A 16269-nucleotide genomic window follows, 5' to 3' on the forward strand; every position below is an offset into this window, starting at 1 on the left:
GGTTAAAGGTGAGGCGTGTAATCTAGCGCTCCTTCTGCTGGTCTGTGGTCAGATGTACCTGTTTCTTCTGCAGGAGGAAGTACTCGGAGTGGTAGATGTGGTCGTTGATGGGGTCCTCCACCCATAACCACCAGGGCTCTCCCACCGACCCGTGGACCTGTGCAACACCACACCAGAAGAGCCATGAGAGCCAGAACAAGCCAGAACGACTGAAAGTGGACACTACTGTTTCATAATAAATGCTGTAGAAGTAATGTTCATTCTTAGTTCATGTTAACTAAGGTAGTTAACTAATGTTAGCTAATGAACCTTATTGTGAAGTGTTAGCATAAAAACGTCCCGTCAGGAACTTGACATTCGTCTGAACTCCTGCTGATCTCCATCACCGCTTCATAACTGTCTCAGATGGCTCGTATTGAGTGAAAAGTAAGTGAAATCTTTACAGTCTGTTGAGCTGTAGACTGTTTTACGTTAAAGCGAGTGATATACTGTACGTATCAAACGTCAGGCGGCTCAGCGTCCGGATGACCTGAGTTTCCGCTTTGCTCATGGTGTGAATAAATCATGCTTGGGCTGTTTGATCTGAATCTGAATCTAATCTGAATCACACAGCTTCATTCACACTAGAAACCAGAACTATAGCCATATTTAACACGTTCTTCAACATGCACTGAAAACATATTGCAAAATTTAATGTATTCCTGTGATCAAAGCTGAATTTTCAGCATCATTACTGAACAATAAATTCTATAAATTCAATAAATTCTAATATGATGATTTGCAGCTCAAGAAACATTTATGATTATTATCTAGAATATTTATGAGGCAACTGTGATAGTCTTTTTTTATTATTATTTGATGAATAGAAAGCTCAAAAGAACAGCATTTATTTAAAATATAAGTATTTTGTAACATTATAAATGTCTTTAGTCATAATTTAGTGCATCCTTACTGTAGGGGTAGTGAACGCCATTATATATTAGGTACATGAAGTACTAAGTGGATGAAGCGTTATGTAATGTTTGTTAATGCCATGTTAATGTGTGTGAGCGAGGACACTGGCGGGTGATTAGTGTGTGCTGATGGTCTTCCAGCTGTTGGGTGTCACGCTGGAGGAGTTCTGGTCACATGACTCAGAGTGGCCCATCTGTGGCCCTCAGGAGAACACACACACACACACACAGAGATCTGGGCTATTCAAGCCTTTGTGCTCTTAAACACAGGGGAGGAGACGACAAATCAATGATGCCTTCAGATCTTAAAGAACCTACTGTGAGCCTGTGTGTGTGTGAACGTGTGTATGAGTGTGTGTGTGTGAGAGAGAGAGAGTGAGTGTATGTGTGGTCCTGGTAAACCCTACATCATGGAGACATAATGTCCCCAACAGAGGGACATGTTTTGGTCCCTATGAGGAAAACAGATTATAAATCATAATAAGTGATGTTTCTGAAAATGTAAAAATACAGAGAGTTTTCTGTGATTATTACGTTTAGTGTAAGGGGAGAGTGCGCATCCCTTTATTACATTATTATTTCATAATTGCCAAGGGCCTCATCATAATATTTCTCACGAAAACATGTTCAAAGCTACAGAGACCCTAAAGGGACATGGTGATGGTGATGGAAAAATATGAGAGGGGAGGAAATATTGTCAATGCTTTTGCGTATATATATATTATATATTATATATCTCAAACAGTACTTAACATGTTCAAGTTTTTCTCTCAGTGTAATATAAGAAAAAGTAGTTTAAAAAAATAAAACTGCTATTTAACTGAATAAATGTAATTGTTTTCAGATTTTTAATCAACAGATTTATGCAGAGAACAATTTGAATAAATGCATTTAAAAAAAAAAAAAAAAAATTATTTCAATAAAATCAAACAGATGCCTATAGATAATTAATAAACTATTCCATGAGTTTTTGAGAGCAGAAATCTTACAGTTTATGTATGACTGACACTTATGCATCACGTTAACTTTATTAGTTTGTTTATGTAAAACTGTGTAATCCAAATGGATGGAAATTGTATATGCAACTCAAATCATCAAGTTAGGCCTGAATATTTTGTGTGGATGAGTTTGGGATCGGCTGGTGTGAGGAACTGAACATCCAGATATTCAAGAGACTAACAGCAGTGTGTGAAGCCCTGGATGCGGTTGCCATGGTTACCTGGTCACTCCACCTGAAGTCGGGGGTGATGCTGAGGCGCACGCGCAGGACGGTGCGCGTGATTGGCTGAATGCTGGACTCCATCAGGATGGCAGGGATCTGATGAACACACTGCTTCACCTTCAGCCCGATGTTCACGTGATGCAACATGTGACCTGCACACACACACACGTTTGTTTCACTGAATTAGTGTGGACACTGCATAGACTTCCATTGCTTCTATATCAGGTTAATGATATTAAAGCCCAAAACCAACACAGAAACATGTGAAAAACACTAGATTTAAATAAAAAACACCACATCTGACTTTAACCGTCTATGAGCGAGTGTAAAGCTGAGAGGTCAGATGAGTGTGTGGTGCGAGACTGACCGATCTCGTCTTTGCCCATGTCTCTGAGCTTGTCCAGCGTGAGCTTCTTGTCCTCCAGGCGGGACAGCAGAGCCGAGGGCAGAGAGCTGAACTGTCGGAGCGGGTGAGCCCAGCCCCACAGGCGCTTGTCGATCACCTTACACAGCGTCAGCAGGCGGTGGGTCATGACGGGCCAGCGCTTCCTCAGAGCGATCTCGAACAGAGCCCGCACGATCCGAGCTGCGTTCTGCACACACACACACACACACATACACACAGGTCACACTCAAACAGAGCCCAGTTCATGTACACACATGCTGTTTCCATCCACCTGTTTATTATGTGAAGTTTGGGATACAAATGCTGAAGGGAGGCGTCAAGATGTGCATAAATTCTTTAGAATTGTATCTTATAATAATGACTTGACTTTAATATGACTAGATGTATCTAGACTGATGTAAATTGTCTTTGTCACAATTTTGACCTTTTACTCTCATCATCTTGAGTTAGAATGTCATAATTATTTACTTTTTATCTCATAATTTCAACTCTTATGTTATAATATTAGTATATGACTTGTGTATCTCAACTTTATTTATATTGTTTTTGTCACACTTAAGACTTTATAATTTCTATTTTTTATTGTATCTCATAATTTTGACTTATCTCATAATGACTAAGTATCTTAATATATGACTTATGTAAATTGTTTTTGTCATAATTATGACTTTTTATGTCAATTTCTTTAGCATGTCATTATATCTGACTTTTAATATGACTTCGTATATGATAATTTCAACTTTTCATGTCATGATTTTTTGTTCTTACATGGTGGACCAGTGTACTAGCAGTAAACCAGAAAGTAAAGTAACAACTTTTTTTTTTTTTTTTGCTTATTGACTTGCATGTAATTCCTTATATTGAGATCATTTTAAGAGCATTTTGTTGGACATGCAAACACATGCAATGAAGAAATACTCTACTTGTTTTGAATAATTGGTAACACTTTAGTTTGAGGGCCAAATTTTCACTATTATCCTCTTTATGCATTAGCAACTAGTTGCTCATTAGCATGCATATTACTAGGATATTGGCTGTTTATTAGTACTTATAAAGCACATATTAATGCCTTATTCTGCATGATCATATTCTACATCCCTTAATCCACCCAATACCTAAACTTAACAACTACCTTACTGACTATTAATAAGCAGTAATTATGAGTTTATTGAGGAAAAAGTCGTAGTTATTAGTGAATATGTGTTCCCCAAACTAAAGTGTGACACAATAACTGATTGAACTACACAATGTCTGTTAACTCTTTCCCTGCCAGCATTTTTGATCATTTCACACAAATGTCTTGGCCCACAGAATATTTAGTTGTATGAATATCTGAATATGCAGTATATCAGAAATAACAGACCTTCTGCTTTTAAACAAATTAACAAAACAGTTTTATTCTAGCTTAATGCGCTCTTTTTTATGAACACTTGAATGTGGGAACGTTTCATTGAAAAAAAAAAAACATTTTGAGCACAAATGTGAGAAAATCGTGTTTTTGTCAAAGACTACATTCAGATCGGATTCAGAAACACAGATGGTGTAGATCGAGTCCATCAACAGCTTCACAGTCCTATAGCTCAACATTTTCTTCAGTAATATTAGGTAGTTTTGATGTATATGTTGTTTAATGTTGATGATTATGTTATTTTACATATATATGATATCGCTTGTTTCTGCTTCTTCTTCGCCTGTGTTTTGATCAGGAGAGTCAGTAATCTTTCAGAAGATGTGTAACACGCAAAGCTGGAAATGTCCGTCAGTGGCGGGGAAAGAGTTAATAAAGGATACTGAAATAAAGTGAGAGGTTTTCAGATGGTTGAGGAACTGAATGATGGATACTTGGCAGTGGACAACCTTATAAACAGCTTGTCTAACGGGCGAGTGCAATTTTAAACAGATTTGTCATATACAATTCTCTTCTTATGGGATACAGCTTTTTAAAGGGCTCTTTTAAATTTAGTTCATTATCTAGAACACATTTTATGGAATAACTAATGTGGGTTTGCTCTGACTGCTGTCGGTGTAGATCAGAGCGCAGTGTGTGTGTGTTTGATGGGTCGAGAGTGAGTTATGCTCAGATGGCTTAGAGAATCCTACATTACTTTGATCTATAAGGTGTGATGATCTATGATGGACTGATCCGGTGTGTCACTGATGGATTGAGCAGAAATGAACGAGTGCGAGGACGAACACCTGCTGACCCAGATGCTGATGTTTAACAGGCCACGAGAGCCTGGATGAGACCCAGCAGAACCGTCCCATCATCCACTGAACGCAGGTTTGTGGACTGATCTGTTGCAGAGAGCATTGGGAATCTTTAGGGTTGTGCGGTCAGGGATGAAAAACTCATTCTTTCTAGTTTGGAGAGTTTTTAAAGATTTAATTACACAATAGTGTTTTGAATGTTTGAGAAAACAGTTTGCTAGTATTATCACTACTTGACCTTCATCCTTCCCTCGCGTTTTGTAACAAATCCTTCCGTCGCGAGCCAAAATGACCTGAGGCCCTAAAATTATATATTTTTTTTGTCCAGAAAGCTTTTTTTATTTTTTTATTTACCTTTAAATTACTAGATTTGATCAATAAATAATAAATAAATCTTTTTTTGTGTGTATTCGTGGTTCAAGTGTGACAAAAGTCCTGGGGTCTTGGACCTCTCCGAATGAACACTCAATCTTTTTAAAAATATTTTACGGGTCAAAATGACCAGAGGGAAGGATTAAAATCAATCAGAATAAATGTATACATTTGTGTAATTTAGGGGTATTTATGTTCTCCAGTTTAAAGGTACACCCACATTTTCTGTTGTTCAGCGAATTTTCATGGGCGAAATCCAGTCATTTCAAAAGTAATCCGTGCGATCTGGACTTTCACATGTTTGTGCGACGGACTCAAAACTGCACGGTTTGAAAGTGACTTCAGTGTGAGTTGTGTTTCATGCTTTGATACACTACTGACAATGCCTGCAAAACTTCACTTATGCGACCCACACCTTAATGTTGTACATTTAATAGACATCTCATTATAACTGGTTCCAGAAGAAAATATTTGGAAATTATATATTTACAACATCTGGAATATGGCATTATATCTTCAGATGATTTTTTCCTTTTTCTTTTTTTTATCTAAATACTTTTTGCATTAGTTGCTGAAATTGTGGTCCAAATTGTGGTTCCACTGAAAAAAAAAAAAGAGCAAATCCATAAATATTATGATTTTGAATATCACTGAAAGCCTGAAACACAAAAAGATTATTAACTCTTTCCCTGCCAGTGTTTACCAAAAAACCCGCATTTTTTATCTTATTCACAAAACTTTCATGATCCCCAGAATATTTTGTTGTATGAAAATGTACAAGAACAGAGAAAGAACAAAGCCTTTGCTTTAAAAAAAAAAAAAAAAAACCTTGAACAAAAAGCTGAGAAAAATAATTTTTGTCATAGACTTAAGAACGATGATCAAAACAGTCGTCAATGGCAAGGAAACGTGTCATAAATGACGGTAATTTTCGTCAGTGGTGGGAAAGAGCAAAATTATTAATTATATATATTTTTTCTTAGCTATATTGCCTAGCGCTAATCATTAAAAAATATCTGGCTCCACAGAACCCTTCGCTCAGAACCGAGTCTGTTCTCTTCAATCTTCAGCTGAACGACGGGAAGATCCCTGAACAGATGCAAAAACCATCCAAAGAATCATCGTGTGTGTGTGTGTGTGTGTGTGTGTATCTAAACATGTACATCTAAAATCCATGAAGGGTGCCGGAGAGAGAGATCTCAGAACCGAGCATCAGAGAAGGTCTGGATTTAAAATCAACAAACGTTTGACACGGAAATGCCTCCCACTGCCGGATCCCAGCTGCACATCTGAAATCAGCCGGATTAGGAGCAAACAGGGAATTTCTCCCAGCGATTTCAACTATCTGAGCACATGGAAGCCGTTGTAATGGAATGGCAGATATCATGGATAGATGTCTTCCACAGAGCACATCTCATCCTAACCTCGCAGTCACATTACTCAAAATACTCCACTCACAATCTCTCACAATTTAGTCCTTGTGTTGCTTGAAGCATGCGTGTTTCTTTTTCATGGATCTTTTCCATACAACGGCAATGGAAATATCCCCATAAACGCAGTCTATTCATCTGTGCCGCTCTCAAATGCTCAACTCATCCACACTTGAGTTCAGTTTAATGCTTTTTTAAATGTGCCACGATCACAGAAGAACCAACCGTCGTTGGATGCAACATTTATGCACATTAAGCTTTTTAGGCTTCAAATGGTGTCGTATGGACCCTTTAATAATGGTGCTTTTGTTGTTGTTGTGATGCATCAAATGTAGAGATGCACCGATACTAAATTTCTCATATTCAGAATGATATTGGGTGATGCCGATGCCGATAGTTTGATTTTTCTTAAGGAAAAAAAAAAAAAATCTCCCAAATAATGCTGGAAACTATCCATGGAAGTTGGAACCCTCTCATTTGGCACACTATAATATTAGAGGTTTTATCTAACAACTTTTAGATTCAACTGCTATTTATTTCCAGATATAATATTTACACTCAAATAAAATAAAAGCAGAAATGTTTGTATACAACTCAGTTGCACATATAAGGTAGTTTTCATAAACACTTCTTGGTAACACTTTACAGTGTCCTTGTTACATATGTTACATGTACTTGCCATAGTAATAAGAGTAAATTATGCATAATTACATTCAACTAACCCTCAACAAAACCCTAATCCTACCCTAACCCTATAGTAAGCACATGTAGTTGCTTAATATTACTCAGTACTTAAATATATAATTACACTGTAACAATGACACCTTAAAATAAAGTGTAACCCACTTCTTAATGGCAAAGGTATTCAAACATACATATATAATTAACAGTAAGCTTCTGATATTCATGCATGTTTTTCTAGATTATAACCTGTCTTAAAGTGGAAGAAAAGACTCGCGCTGCTGCTTGAACTGAGGCGATACAGAGATCTGTCACATTTAAGAGCGTCAAAACGCCATTTATTGTATGAATTGCGTGATAAAATGTACAGAATTTGAAAGCTGAGCCTTTTTTCTCATCAGAAGAAAGCACAAAGCTGTTAGCGATGGGAGGCGCTGTAAATAATGCTTGGTGTAGGAAAAAAAAATGTAGATCTGGCAACCCTGGCTTGAACTACGGGTGATTTAGAGGGTCAAATAAAGCCTTTATGTAGCTGTTTTTAACTGTTAAGGCGTTATTGTCACATTAACATGCCCTAAATTCAACACGAGAGATTTTCTTCACAGACACAGTGTGAGTTGCAGGATATAATCGGCCCTGATCATCGGCTGTTTTTAAACAATTGGCCGATAGCGCAAAATACTAGCTTTAATCGGCCGATTCTGATTATTGGCCGATACGTCAGTGCATCTCGTCAAATGTTGTGTTGTGGTTTATTGTGTATCACTGCGGCTTTACATTTCAAGACGAATTTCCTTAAAAAAGGACAGTTAAGTATAACTCAGAGTCTTATTTGTCCTTTCTGGTACTCAACGGTGTCACCATCAGTTTTCATTGCATGGAAAAGAGCATCATGAGCGCTTTGTCTGTGTTCTAGGGAAGAAAGTAAGTAATAGGAAATATTCCTTTAAAACCCAGTGCTTTATTAAATGAATTGATTTTTCAAGTATAAATATTAAGATGGGTTCATATTTACTTACTAAAACTTGCTGAATGAGCATCTCGTCCATTGTGGATCTTCAGCTAATTTACAAAAATTCACCAAAATTTAACTCGACTCGCATAATTAAGCTTCTCCGCCAGGGAAAATTCTTCATTGCGCCGATTCCCATTGAAATGATGAAATTTGGTCAGAATTGGAGAAACATTATGTGATTATTTCAGACACGACTCTAAACACAATCTCCCATAATTGATGTGCAGTTGCATATGATTTGGCAGGTTTAACGAGGCACTTTTAAAGCGCGTATAATGAAGCCGAAGTGTCTCACCTGCGCTACATAAGACAGGTCAGAGATGAGGGAGAAGCTGTCCACTTCCCCACGCCCGATGTACGTCTGGAGGAGGATATTTATCTTCCCGTAACCGTTCTCCACTCCTCCAGCCGCTGGAAGCTCACAGAAATCACACAACATCTTCTCCAGCTCCTCCATCTCCTCGTCCCGGACCTGTGCGTCACACACACACACACACCTCACTGTGACACACACACTTCGCTTACCCGTTACTAAAGACCATTTTCTGTGTGTGTGGAATCGACGACCTCTCACCTTGATCTGCTCAAACTCTTCAGCTTTTGAAACGATGCTCAGAATGTCTGCTTCGGTCTTCTGCGCGCTGAAAAGCTCATTGAAAGTCTGTGGAATGTAAAGAAAGAATATTAAACAGTCAAATATGCACTTAACATGCATTAAGCCAATCAAAGCTGAATTTTCAGCATCATTACTCCAGTCTTCAGTGTCACATGATCCTTCAGAAATCATTCTAATATGATGATTTGATGCTCTAGAAACATTTATGATTATTATCAATGCTGAAAACAGTTGTGCTGCGCAAATATTTTTGTTGAAAATTATAAATGTATTGATACTTTGATGAATAGAAAGTTCTAAGAACAGACTTCTATTTTAAACAGAAATCTTTTGTAATATTATAAATGTCTTTACTGTAACGTTTGATCAATTTAATGCATCCTTGCTGAATATAAAAAATCATTGTGATGCTCAAGAAACATTTCTGATTATTATCAATGTTGAAAACAGTTGTGCTGCGCAATACTTTTGTGGAAAACATTATCCATTTTTTTCAGATTTATTTGATGAATGGAAAGTTCAAAAGCACAGCATTTATTTGAAACATAAATCTTTTGTAATAGTATAACTTTATTCACTGTCACTTTTGTCCTTGCTGAATAAAACACTCAGTATCACAGATTTAAAATTGTGGACTAAAGCAATAATTTGTCTTTTTAAAATGTCATACAGTGTTTGTTTTTTGCCAAGTTAACGTCATGTTTTCTTTGAGAATAAAATACCGCATGCAGCCAATGGCTCGCTCTATACATCCGTACACATCTCACCTCCATAGTGTTGTACTTTATGTAGAAATGACTGGCTGTCCTGCCAAGATCTGTGGACGCGAAATAACCCGTCCTCTCGTCGAAGCGGATCATCCGAGCTTTATCCAGCTTTCTGCCCGACTCCACCACTAACTCCTTCCTGTAGAGCTCCAACTGCGGGTCCATCTGAACAACACCGCAATTATCATCAACTATCACAATATTTCACAACAAACCATTTGACAAAAAATATAACAAGAGAGGAAAATATAACTGTATAACTAATATATATTAACTATATTATAAATATATATATTATGACTAATATAAATATATATTTACACTGAAAAGATATTTTTTAAAAACAGGTGAATCTTATGTGCCATTTAACTACTGAGAATATTAAGAGCAGATTCTGAGAGCATGAGCACCTGACAGGCCTTGTGGTTGATCCCGTAAACCAGTGGATTGGCTCTCATTCGCACGTACAGATACGTGTAACTCAACCACCGGACGGCCTCATCAACATTAGTGACCGTCCCTAGAGCGATCTGCACACAACAACCATAAAGCAAGCATCACATTTCAAGCACTTTAAATCAAATCCTAATGTTTTCTGGAGGTGTGGGTTGTGTTTAATAGGCTATTACTAACTATGTGATTGAGATCTTGGACATAATATGATAATTGATATGCCACGCACAGACACAGTCGTAATACATGCAGGAATGATTTTAATCTAACATTCAACTTATGTCTGATGACACTGCGCCATCTGTTGGATGAACTGATCATGAGCTTGTGTGGGATGACGCGTGCAGATGCTGCCATCATGTGGCGGAGTCAGGAACAGCCCTTTCCTTCTACTATTATAAACATCTTGATGAGTTCATTAAGCTCATTTAATTCTTTTCCAAGCTTATTATCATTAATTAAATTACAAAAAAACATTCTAGCAGTCAAATATTTTTGCTAAAAAAAAAAGTAAATTAAAACAAACCGTTGCAAACAAACAAAAACTAAAGTGAAACTCCTTGTTCAGTGCAAACTAAATTTAGTGACAAATAAAATAAATACAATTTAGAGACAAAAAGACAGCCTGACTTTGGGTTTTAGTGTTAGAACAAGTTGTGATTTTATAGTAGGAGATGATTTATATAATCTAATATAAAAAAAAATATTTATATTTTGAATTAGCTTCATTTTAATTTAAATTTAGATTTTAGTAATTTAGTTGTGCTTCTGTCAATATATATATATTAGGGGTGGAACGGTTCAAAAAATCCTCGGTTTGGTTTGCATCACAGCCCTGTGGCCACAGTTTTCAGTTAGATTCGGTATACATTGTTAATGGGTTTTTTTTCTCCTTTTTAACACTTTAGAAATACCATACACCAGCATAAAACATATAGTCTTATAATCTACCATTTACAGTATTTAAAAAGTAATTCTCAAGGTCATGTAATAATAAAACTGAAAGAATGAGGCAGCTTGATCTTAGGAAAAGACACATTATTGTGACACTGAACATCATAAATGAAATCTGTGAGATTCTGATACAGCAAGAGGGGAGATGTTCATTTAAACAGGCTTTTCATTTACTTGTAAACAAGTTTACATCTTTTGGCCTTAAACAAATTGTAGCTGAGAACAAATATGGATATTTTTCTTACACGAACGCATCGTTTCACTTCAGAAAGACTTTATTAACAGAGCCGTGTCGAGCACTTTTATCATGGATGGATGCGCTTTGATGGACTTCCAAAGACAGACACCCATTCACTCTCATTATCAAGCTTGAAGAGCCAGGACATTTTTGTATATATAAATCCGATTGTATTCGTCTGAAAGAAGAATGTCATATACACCTAGGATGGCTTCAGGGTGAGTAAATCATTGGCTAATTTGAACTTTAATCCGAGTTTTGTCCTAACCAGCCACGATGGCGACACGCGATGATCCGTTGAGGTTGAGGTTGAGGTTGGCAGTGTGTGTGGCTGTACCTCAGCGTTCTCAGCGTTGAGGTTAGCAGTGTGTGTGGCTGTACCTCAGCGTTGAGGTTGGCAGTGTGTGTGGCTGTACCTCAGCGTTGAGGTTGGCAGTGTGTGTGGCTGTACCTCAGCGTTGAGGTTGGCAGTGTGTGTGGCTGTATCTCAGCGTTGAGGTTGGCAGTGTGTGTGGCTGTATCTCAGCGTTGAGGTTGGCAGTGTGTGTGGCTGTATCTCAGCGTTGAGGTTGACAGTGTGTGTGGCTGTATCTCAGCGTTGAGGTTGGCAGTGTGTGTGGCTGTATCTCAGCGTTGAGGTTGGCAGTGTGTGTGGCTGTATCTCAGCGTTGAGGTTGGCAGTGTGAGTGGCTGTATCTCAGCGTTGAGGTTGACAGTGTGTGTGGCTGTATCTCAGCGTTGAGGTTGGCAGTGTGTGTGGCTGTATCTCAGCGTTGAGGTTGGCAGTGTGTGTGCCTGTATCTCAGCGTTGAGGTTGGCAGTGTGTGTGGCTGTACCTCAGCGTTGAGGTTGGCAGTGTGTGTGGCTGTACCTCAGCGTTGAGGTTGGCAGTGTGTGTGCCTGTACCTCAGCGTTGAGGTTGGCAGTGTGTGTGCCTGTACCTCAGCGTTCTCAGCGTTGAGGTTGGCAGTGTGTGTGCCTGTACCTCAGCGTTGAGGTTGGTAGTGTGTGTGGCTGTACCTCAGCGTTGAGGTTGGCAGTGTGTGTGGCTGTATCTCAGCGTTGAGGTTGGCAGTGTGTGTGCCTGTACCTCAGCGTTCTCAGCGTTGAGGTTGGCAGTGTGTGTGCCTGTACCTCAGCGTTGAGGTTGGTAGTGTGTGTGGCTGTACCTCAGCGTTGAGGTTGGCAGTGTGTGTGGCTGTACCTCAGCGTTGAGGTTAGCAGTGTGTGTGCCTGTACCTCAGCGTTGAGGTTAGTAGTGTGTGTGGCTGTACCTCAGCGTTGAGGTTGGCAGTGTGTGTGCCTGTATCTCAGCGTTGAGGTTGGCAGTGTGTGTGCCTGTATCTCAGCGTTGAGGTTAGTAGTGTGTGTGCCTGTACCTCAGCGTTGAGGTTGGCAGTGTGTGTGCCTGTACCTCAGCGTTCTCAGCGTTGAGGTTGGCAGTGTGTGTGCCTGTACCTCAGCGTTGAGGTTGGTAGTGTGTGTGGCTATACCTCAGCGTTGAGGTTGGCAGTGTGTGTGGCTGTACCTCAGCGTTGAGGTTAGCAGTGTGTGTGCCTGTACCTCAGCGTTGAGGTTAGTAGTGTGTGTGGCTGTACCTCAGCGTTGAGGTTGGTAGTGTGTGTGGCTGTACCTCAGCGTTGAGGTTGGCAGTGTGTGTGGCTGTACCTCAGCGTTGAGGTTGGCAGTGTGTGTGGCTGTACCTCAGCGTTGAGGTTGGCAGTGTGTGTGGCTGTACCTCAGCGTTGAGGTTAGCAGTGTGTGTGCCTGTACCTCAGCGTTGAGGTTAGCAGTGTGTGTGGCTGTACCTCAGCGTTCTCAGTGTTGAAGTGTGTGGCTGTACCTCAGCGTTGAGGTTGGCAGTGTGTGTGGCTGTACCTCAGCGTTGAGGTTGGTAGTGTGTGTGGCTGTACCTCAGCGTTGAGGTTGGCAGTGTGTGTGGCTGTACCTCAGCGTTCTCAGCGTTGAAGTTGGCAGTGTGTGGCTGTACCTCAGCGTTGAGGTTGGCAGTGTGTGTGGCTGTACCTCAGCGTTGAGGTTAGCAGTGTGTGTGGCTGTACCTCAGCGTTGAGGTTAGCAGTGTGTGTGGCTGTACCTCAGCGTTCTCAGCGTTGAAGTGTGTGGCTGTACCTCAGCGTTGAGGTTGGCAGTGTGTGTGGCTGTACCTCAGCGTTCTCAGCGTTGAAGTGTGTGGCTGTACCTCAGCGTTGAGGTTAGCAGTGTGTGTGCCTGTACCTCAGCGTTGAGGTTAGCAGTGTGTGTGGCTGTACCTCAGCGTTCTCAGCGTTGAAGTGTGTGGCTGTACCTCAGCGTTGAGGTTGGCAGTGTGTGTGGCTGTACCTCAGCGTTGAGGTTGGTAGTGTGTGTGGCTGTACCTCAGCGTTGAGGTTGGTAGTGTGTGTGGCTGTACCTCAGCGTTGAGGTTGGCAGTGTGTGTGGCTGTACCTGAGCGTTGAGGTTGGCAGTGTGTGTGGCTGTACCTCAGCGTTGAGGTGGGTAGTGTGTGTGGCTGTACCTCAGCGTTGAGGTTGGCAGTGTGTGTGGCTGTACCTCAGCGTTGAGGTTGGTAGTGTGTGTGGCTGTACCTCAGCGTTGAGGTTAGCAGTGTGTGTGCCTGTACCTCAGCGTTGAGGTTGGCAGCGTTGAGGTTGGCAGTGTGTGTGGCTGTACCTCAGCGTTGAGGTTGGTAGTGTGTGTGGCTGTATCTCAGCGTTGAGGTTGGCAGTGTGTGTGGCTGGACCTCAGCGTTGAGGTTGGCAGTGTGTGTGGCTGTACCTCAGCGTTGAGGTTGGCAGTGTGTGTGGCTGTACCTGAGCGTTGAGGTTGGCAGTGTGTGTGGCTGTACCTGAGCGTTGAGGTTGGTAGTGTGTGTGGCTGTACCTCAGCGTTGAGGTTGGTAGTGTGTGTGGCTGTACCTCAGCGTTGAGGTTGGCAGTGTGTGTGGCTGTACCTCAGCGTTGAGGTAGGCAGTGTGTATGGCTGTATCTCAGCGTTGAGGTTGGTAGTGTGTGTGGCTGTACCTCAGCGTTGAGGTTGATAGTGTGTGTGGCTGTATCTCAGCGTTGAGGTTGGCAGTGTGTGTGGCTGTACCTCATCGTTGAGGTTAGTAGTGTGTGTGGCTGTACCTCAGCGTTGAGGTTGGCAGTGTGTGTGGCTATATCTCAGCGTTGAGGTTGGCAGTGTGTGTGGCTGTACCTCAGCGTTGAGGTTGGCAGTGTGTGTGGCTGTACCTGAGCGTTGAGGTTGGCAGGTTGTGTGGCTGTACCTCAGCGTTGAGGTTGGCAGTGTGTGTGGCTGTACCTCAGCGTTGAGGTTGGCAGTGTGTGTGGCTGTACCTCAGCGTTGAGGTTGGCAGTGTGTGTGGCTGTACCTCAGCGTTGAGGTTGTCGGATAGGCTCTGCTGGAACTGGCTCTCGATGGGGTTCTGCTGGGTCAGGAGTGTCAGGTAATGGCTCAGCTTCTCATGGGTCGTGATGATGGTTCCCTCTCCGTACTTGTCAAACTGTGGCCGTCCGGCCCGACCGAAGATCTGCATCACGTCCAGGATGCCCAGATCCACCAGTGCTCCACGCTTGGCATCATAGATATTAGTGCCCTGATATCAGACAGGAATCAATTAAAGCTCATTCTGTAGATTCCAGAATTATGATTCAAGTGCCCCTATTATGCTTATTTAAAGCATCCTCAAAGGATCTGAATTTTGTTTTGGAGTCTCCTTCAACAGGTTTACATGCAGCCAAGGCTAAACATTATTTTCTCATAATATACAATATAGGCATGTCTTTTCTCACAGTCTCTGAAACGGTTCGATAAAGAATTCATTCTCTTTAAACCCATCTTTCCATGAGCCTACTTTGCTCTGATTGGTCAGATGACCCAGTCTGTTGTGATTGGTCTACTCTGCTCTGATTGGTCAGATGGCTCAGTCTGTTGTGATTGGTTGACCGGTAACAGTGCGTGGCCAAAACCAAACCCCGGTTAGCATTTATGAATTTAAGCTCTTTCTCAGCATTTGATACACAATGATATGTACAGCAATGATGGTGTTGGTTTTACCGTATAAATGGCTTTGGAAGTGCGTCAAAATGGATTCGCAGTGCTGAAAACAGCGTCTTCTCGACATGTTGCCAAAACTAAACAATTTCTTCCAGCCTTCGCTACAACTACAGTGTTTGAGGGCAGGGCAAAGTAGACTGTTCGTGGGCAGCCAATGAAGACCATTATGCAAATTTGATACAATCCTACATAGGTTTGTGCAAAAAGTAAGAGTGGAATTACTGACGACTAGTTTCAGGCAGTTCAGAATTGCTTCTTTCTTTTGATTGACAAAAACTCAATTTATCTGCACTTTGATCTTTGCAGACATTTTACATTTACAAACAGCTATAAACATACTACTGTACATGAAAGGTAATAGCTGAAAAGCATAATATGGGCACTTTAATAATTTCATGCACACATACACAAGCCAGCAGCGATGTGTCCTGACCTTGATGATGACAGCGTGAGCGGGTAAGTTAACACCCCAGGCCAGCGTGGCGGTGCACACCAGAATCTTTATGTATCCTCTGGAAAACATGTTCTCCATGAGTGTTCGGTCCTGCCGTAACATCCCGGCGTGATGGATCCCGAATCCGTCGGGAAACATCTCCCTCATCTGCTTGTTTCTGGAGCGCTGCACCTATGGCACACACAGCATCACACATCAGGAAACACACACTCGTCTGGAGTGAAGAGGTTACAGTGGACTTGACAGTGGGGATAAAGTCGCACCGGGGTAAACGGTGCATTTGATTTAGTTACACTTTATTTCAAAAGGTCCAAAACTATAAGTAACTTTGCAACTACATGTCAACTAGCAGTCATTAGAGTATTAGTAGACTGTTAGGGTGTAGCATAGACATGTAGATTAGGATAATGTCTGTAGAGGAGCATCAAAATAAAGTGTGTGCAG

At 41.0% G+C, this 16269-nt stretch overlaps 1 protein-coding gene across 2 annotated transcripts in view; it reads right to left on the reverse strand.

Annotated features, from left to right (window-relative positions):
- Positions 1-16269, reverse strand: part of ascc3 (activating signal cointegrator 1 complex subunit 3) — a 238871-nt gene that overhangs the window by 58799 nt on the left and 163803 nt on the right. For both annotated transcript variants that reach the window (XM_082150224.1, XM_082150225.1), the window contains exons 15-23: positions 15805-15996; positions 14686-14910; positions 10081-10200; positions 9671-9835; positions 8862-8948; positions 8583-8759; positions 2543-2768; positions 2173-2327; positions 59-157 (exon numbers count right to left, since the gene is read on the reverse strand). In XM_082150224.1, coding sequence (XP_082006350.1) covers positions 59-157; positions 2173-2327; positions 2543-2768; positions 8583-8759; positions 8862-8948; positions 9671-9835; positions 10081-10200; positions 14686-14910; positions 15805-15996 — 1446 coding nt within the window. The remainder of the gene's footprint in view (positions 1-58; positions 158-2172; positions 2328-2542; positions 2769-8582; positions 8760-8861; positions 8949-9670; positions 9836-10080; positions 10201-14685; positions 14911-15804; positions 15997-16269) is intronic.

This window comes from Leuciscus leuciscus (genome assembly GCF_965113295.1).
Source record: "Leuciscus leuciscus genome assembly, chromosome: 20".
In the NCBI taxonomy this organism is placed as follows: domain Eukaryota; kingdom Metazoa; phylum Chordata; class Actinopteri; order Cypriniformes; family Leuciscidae; genus Leuciscus; species Leuciscus leuciscus.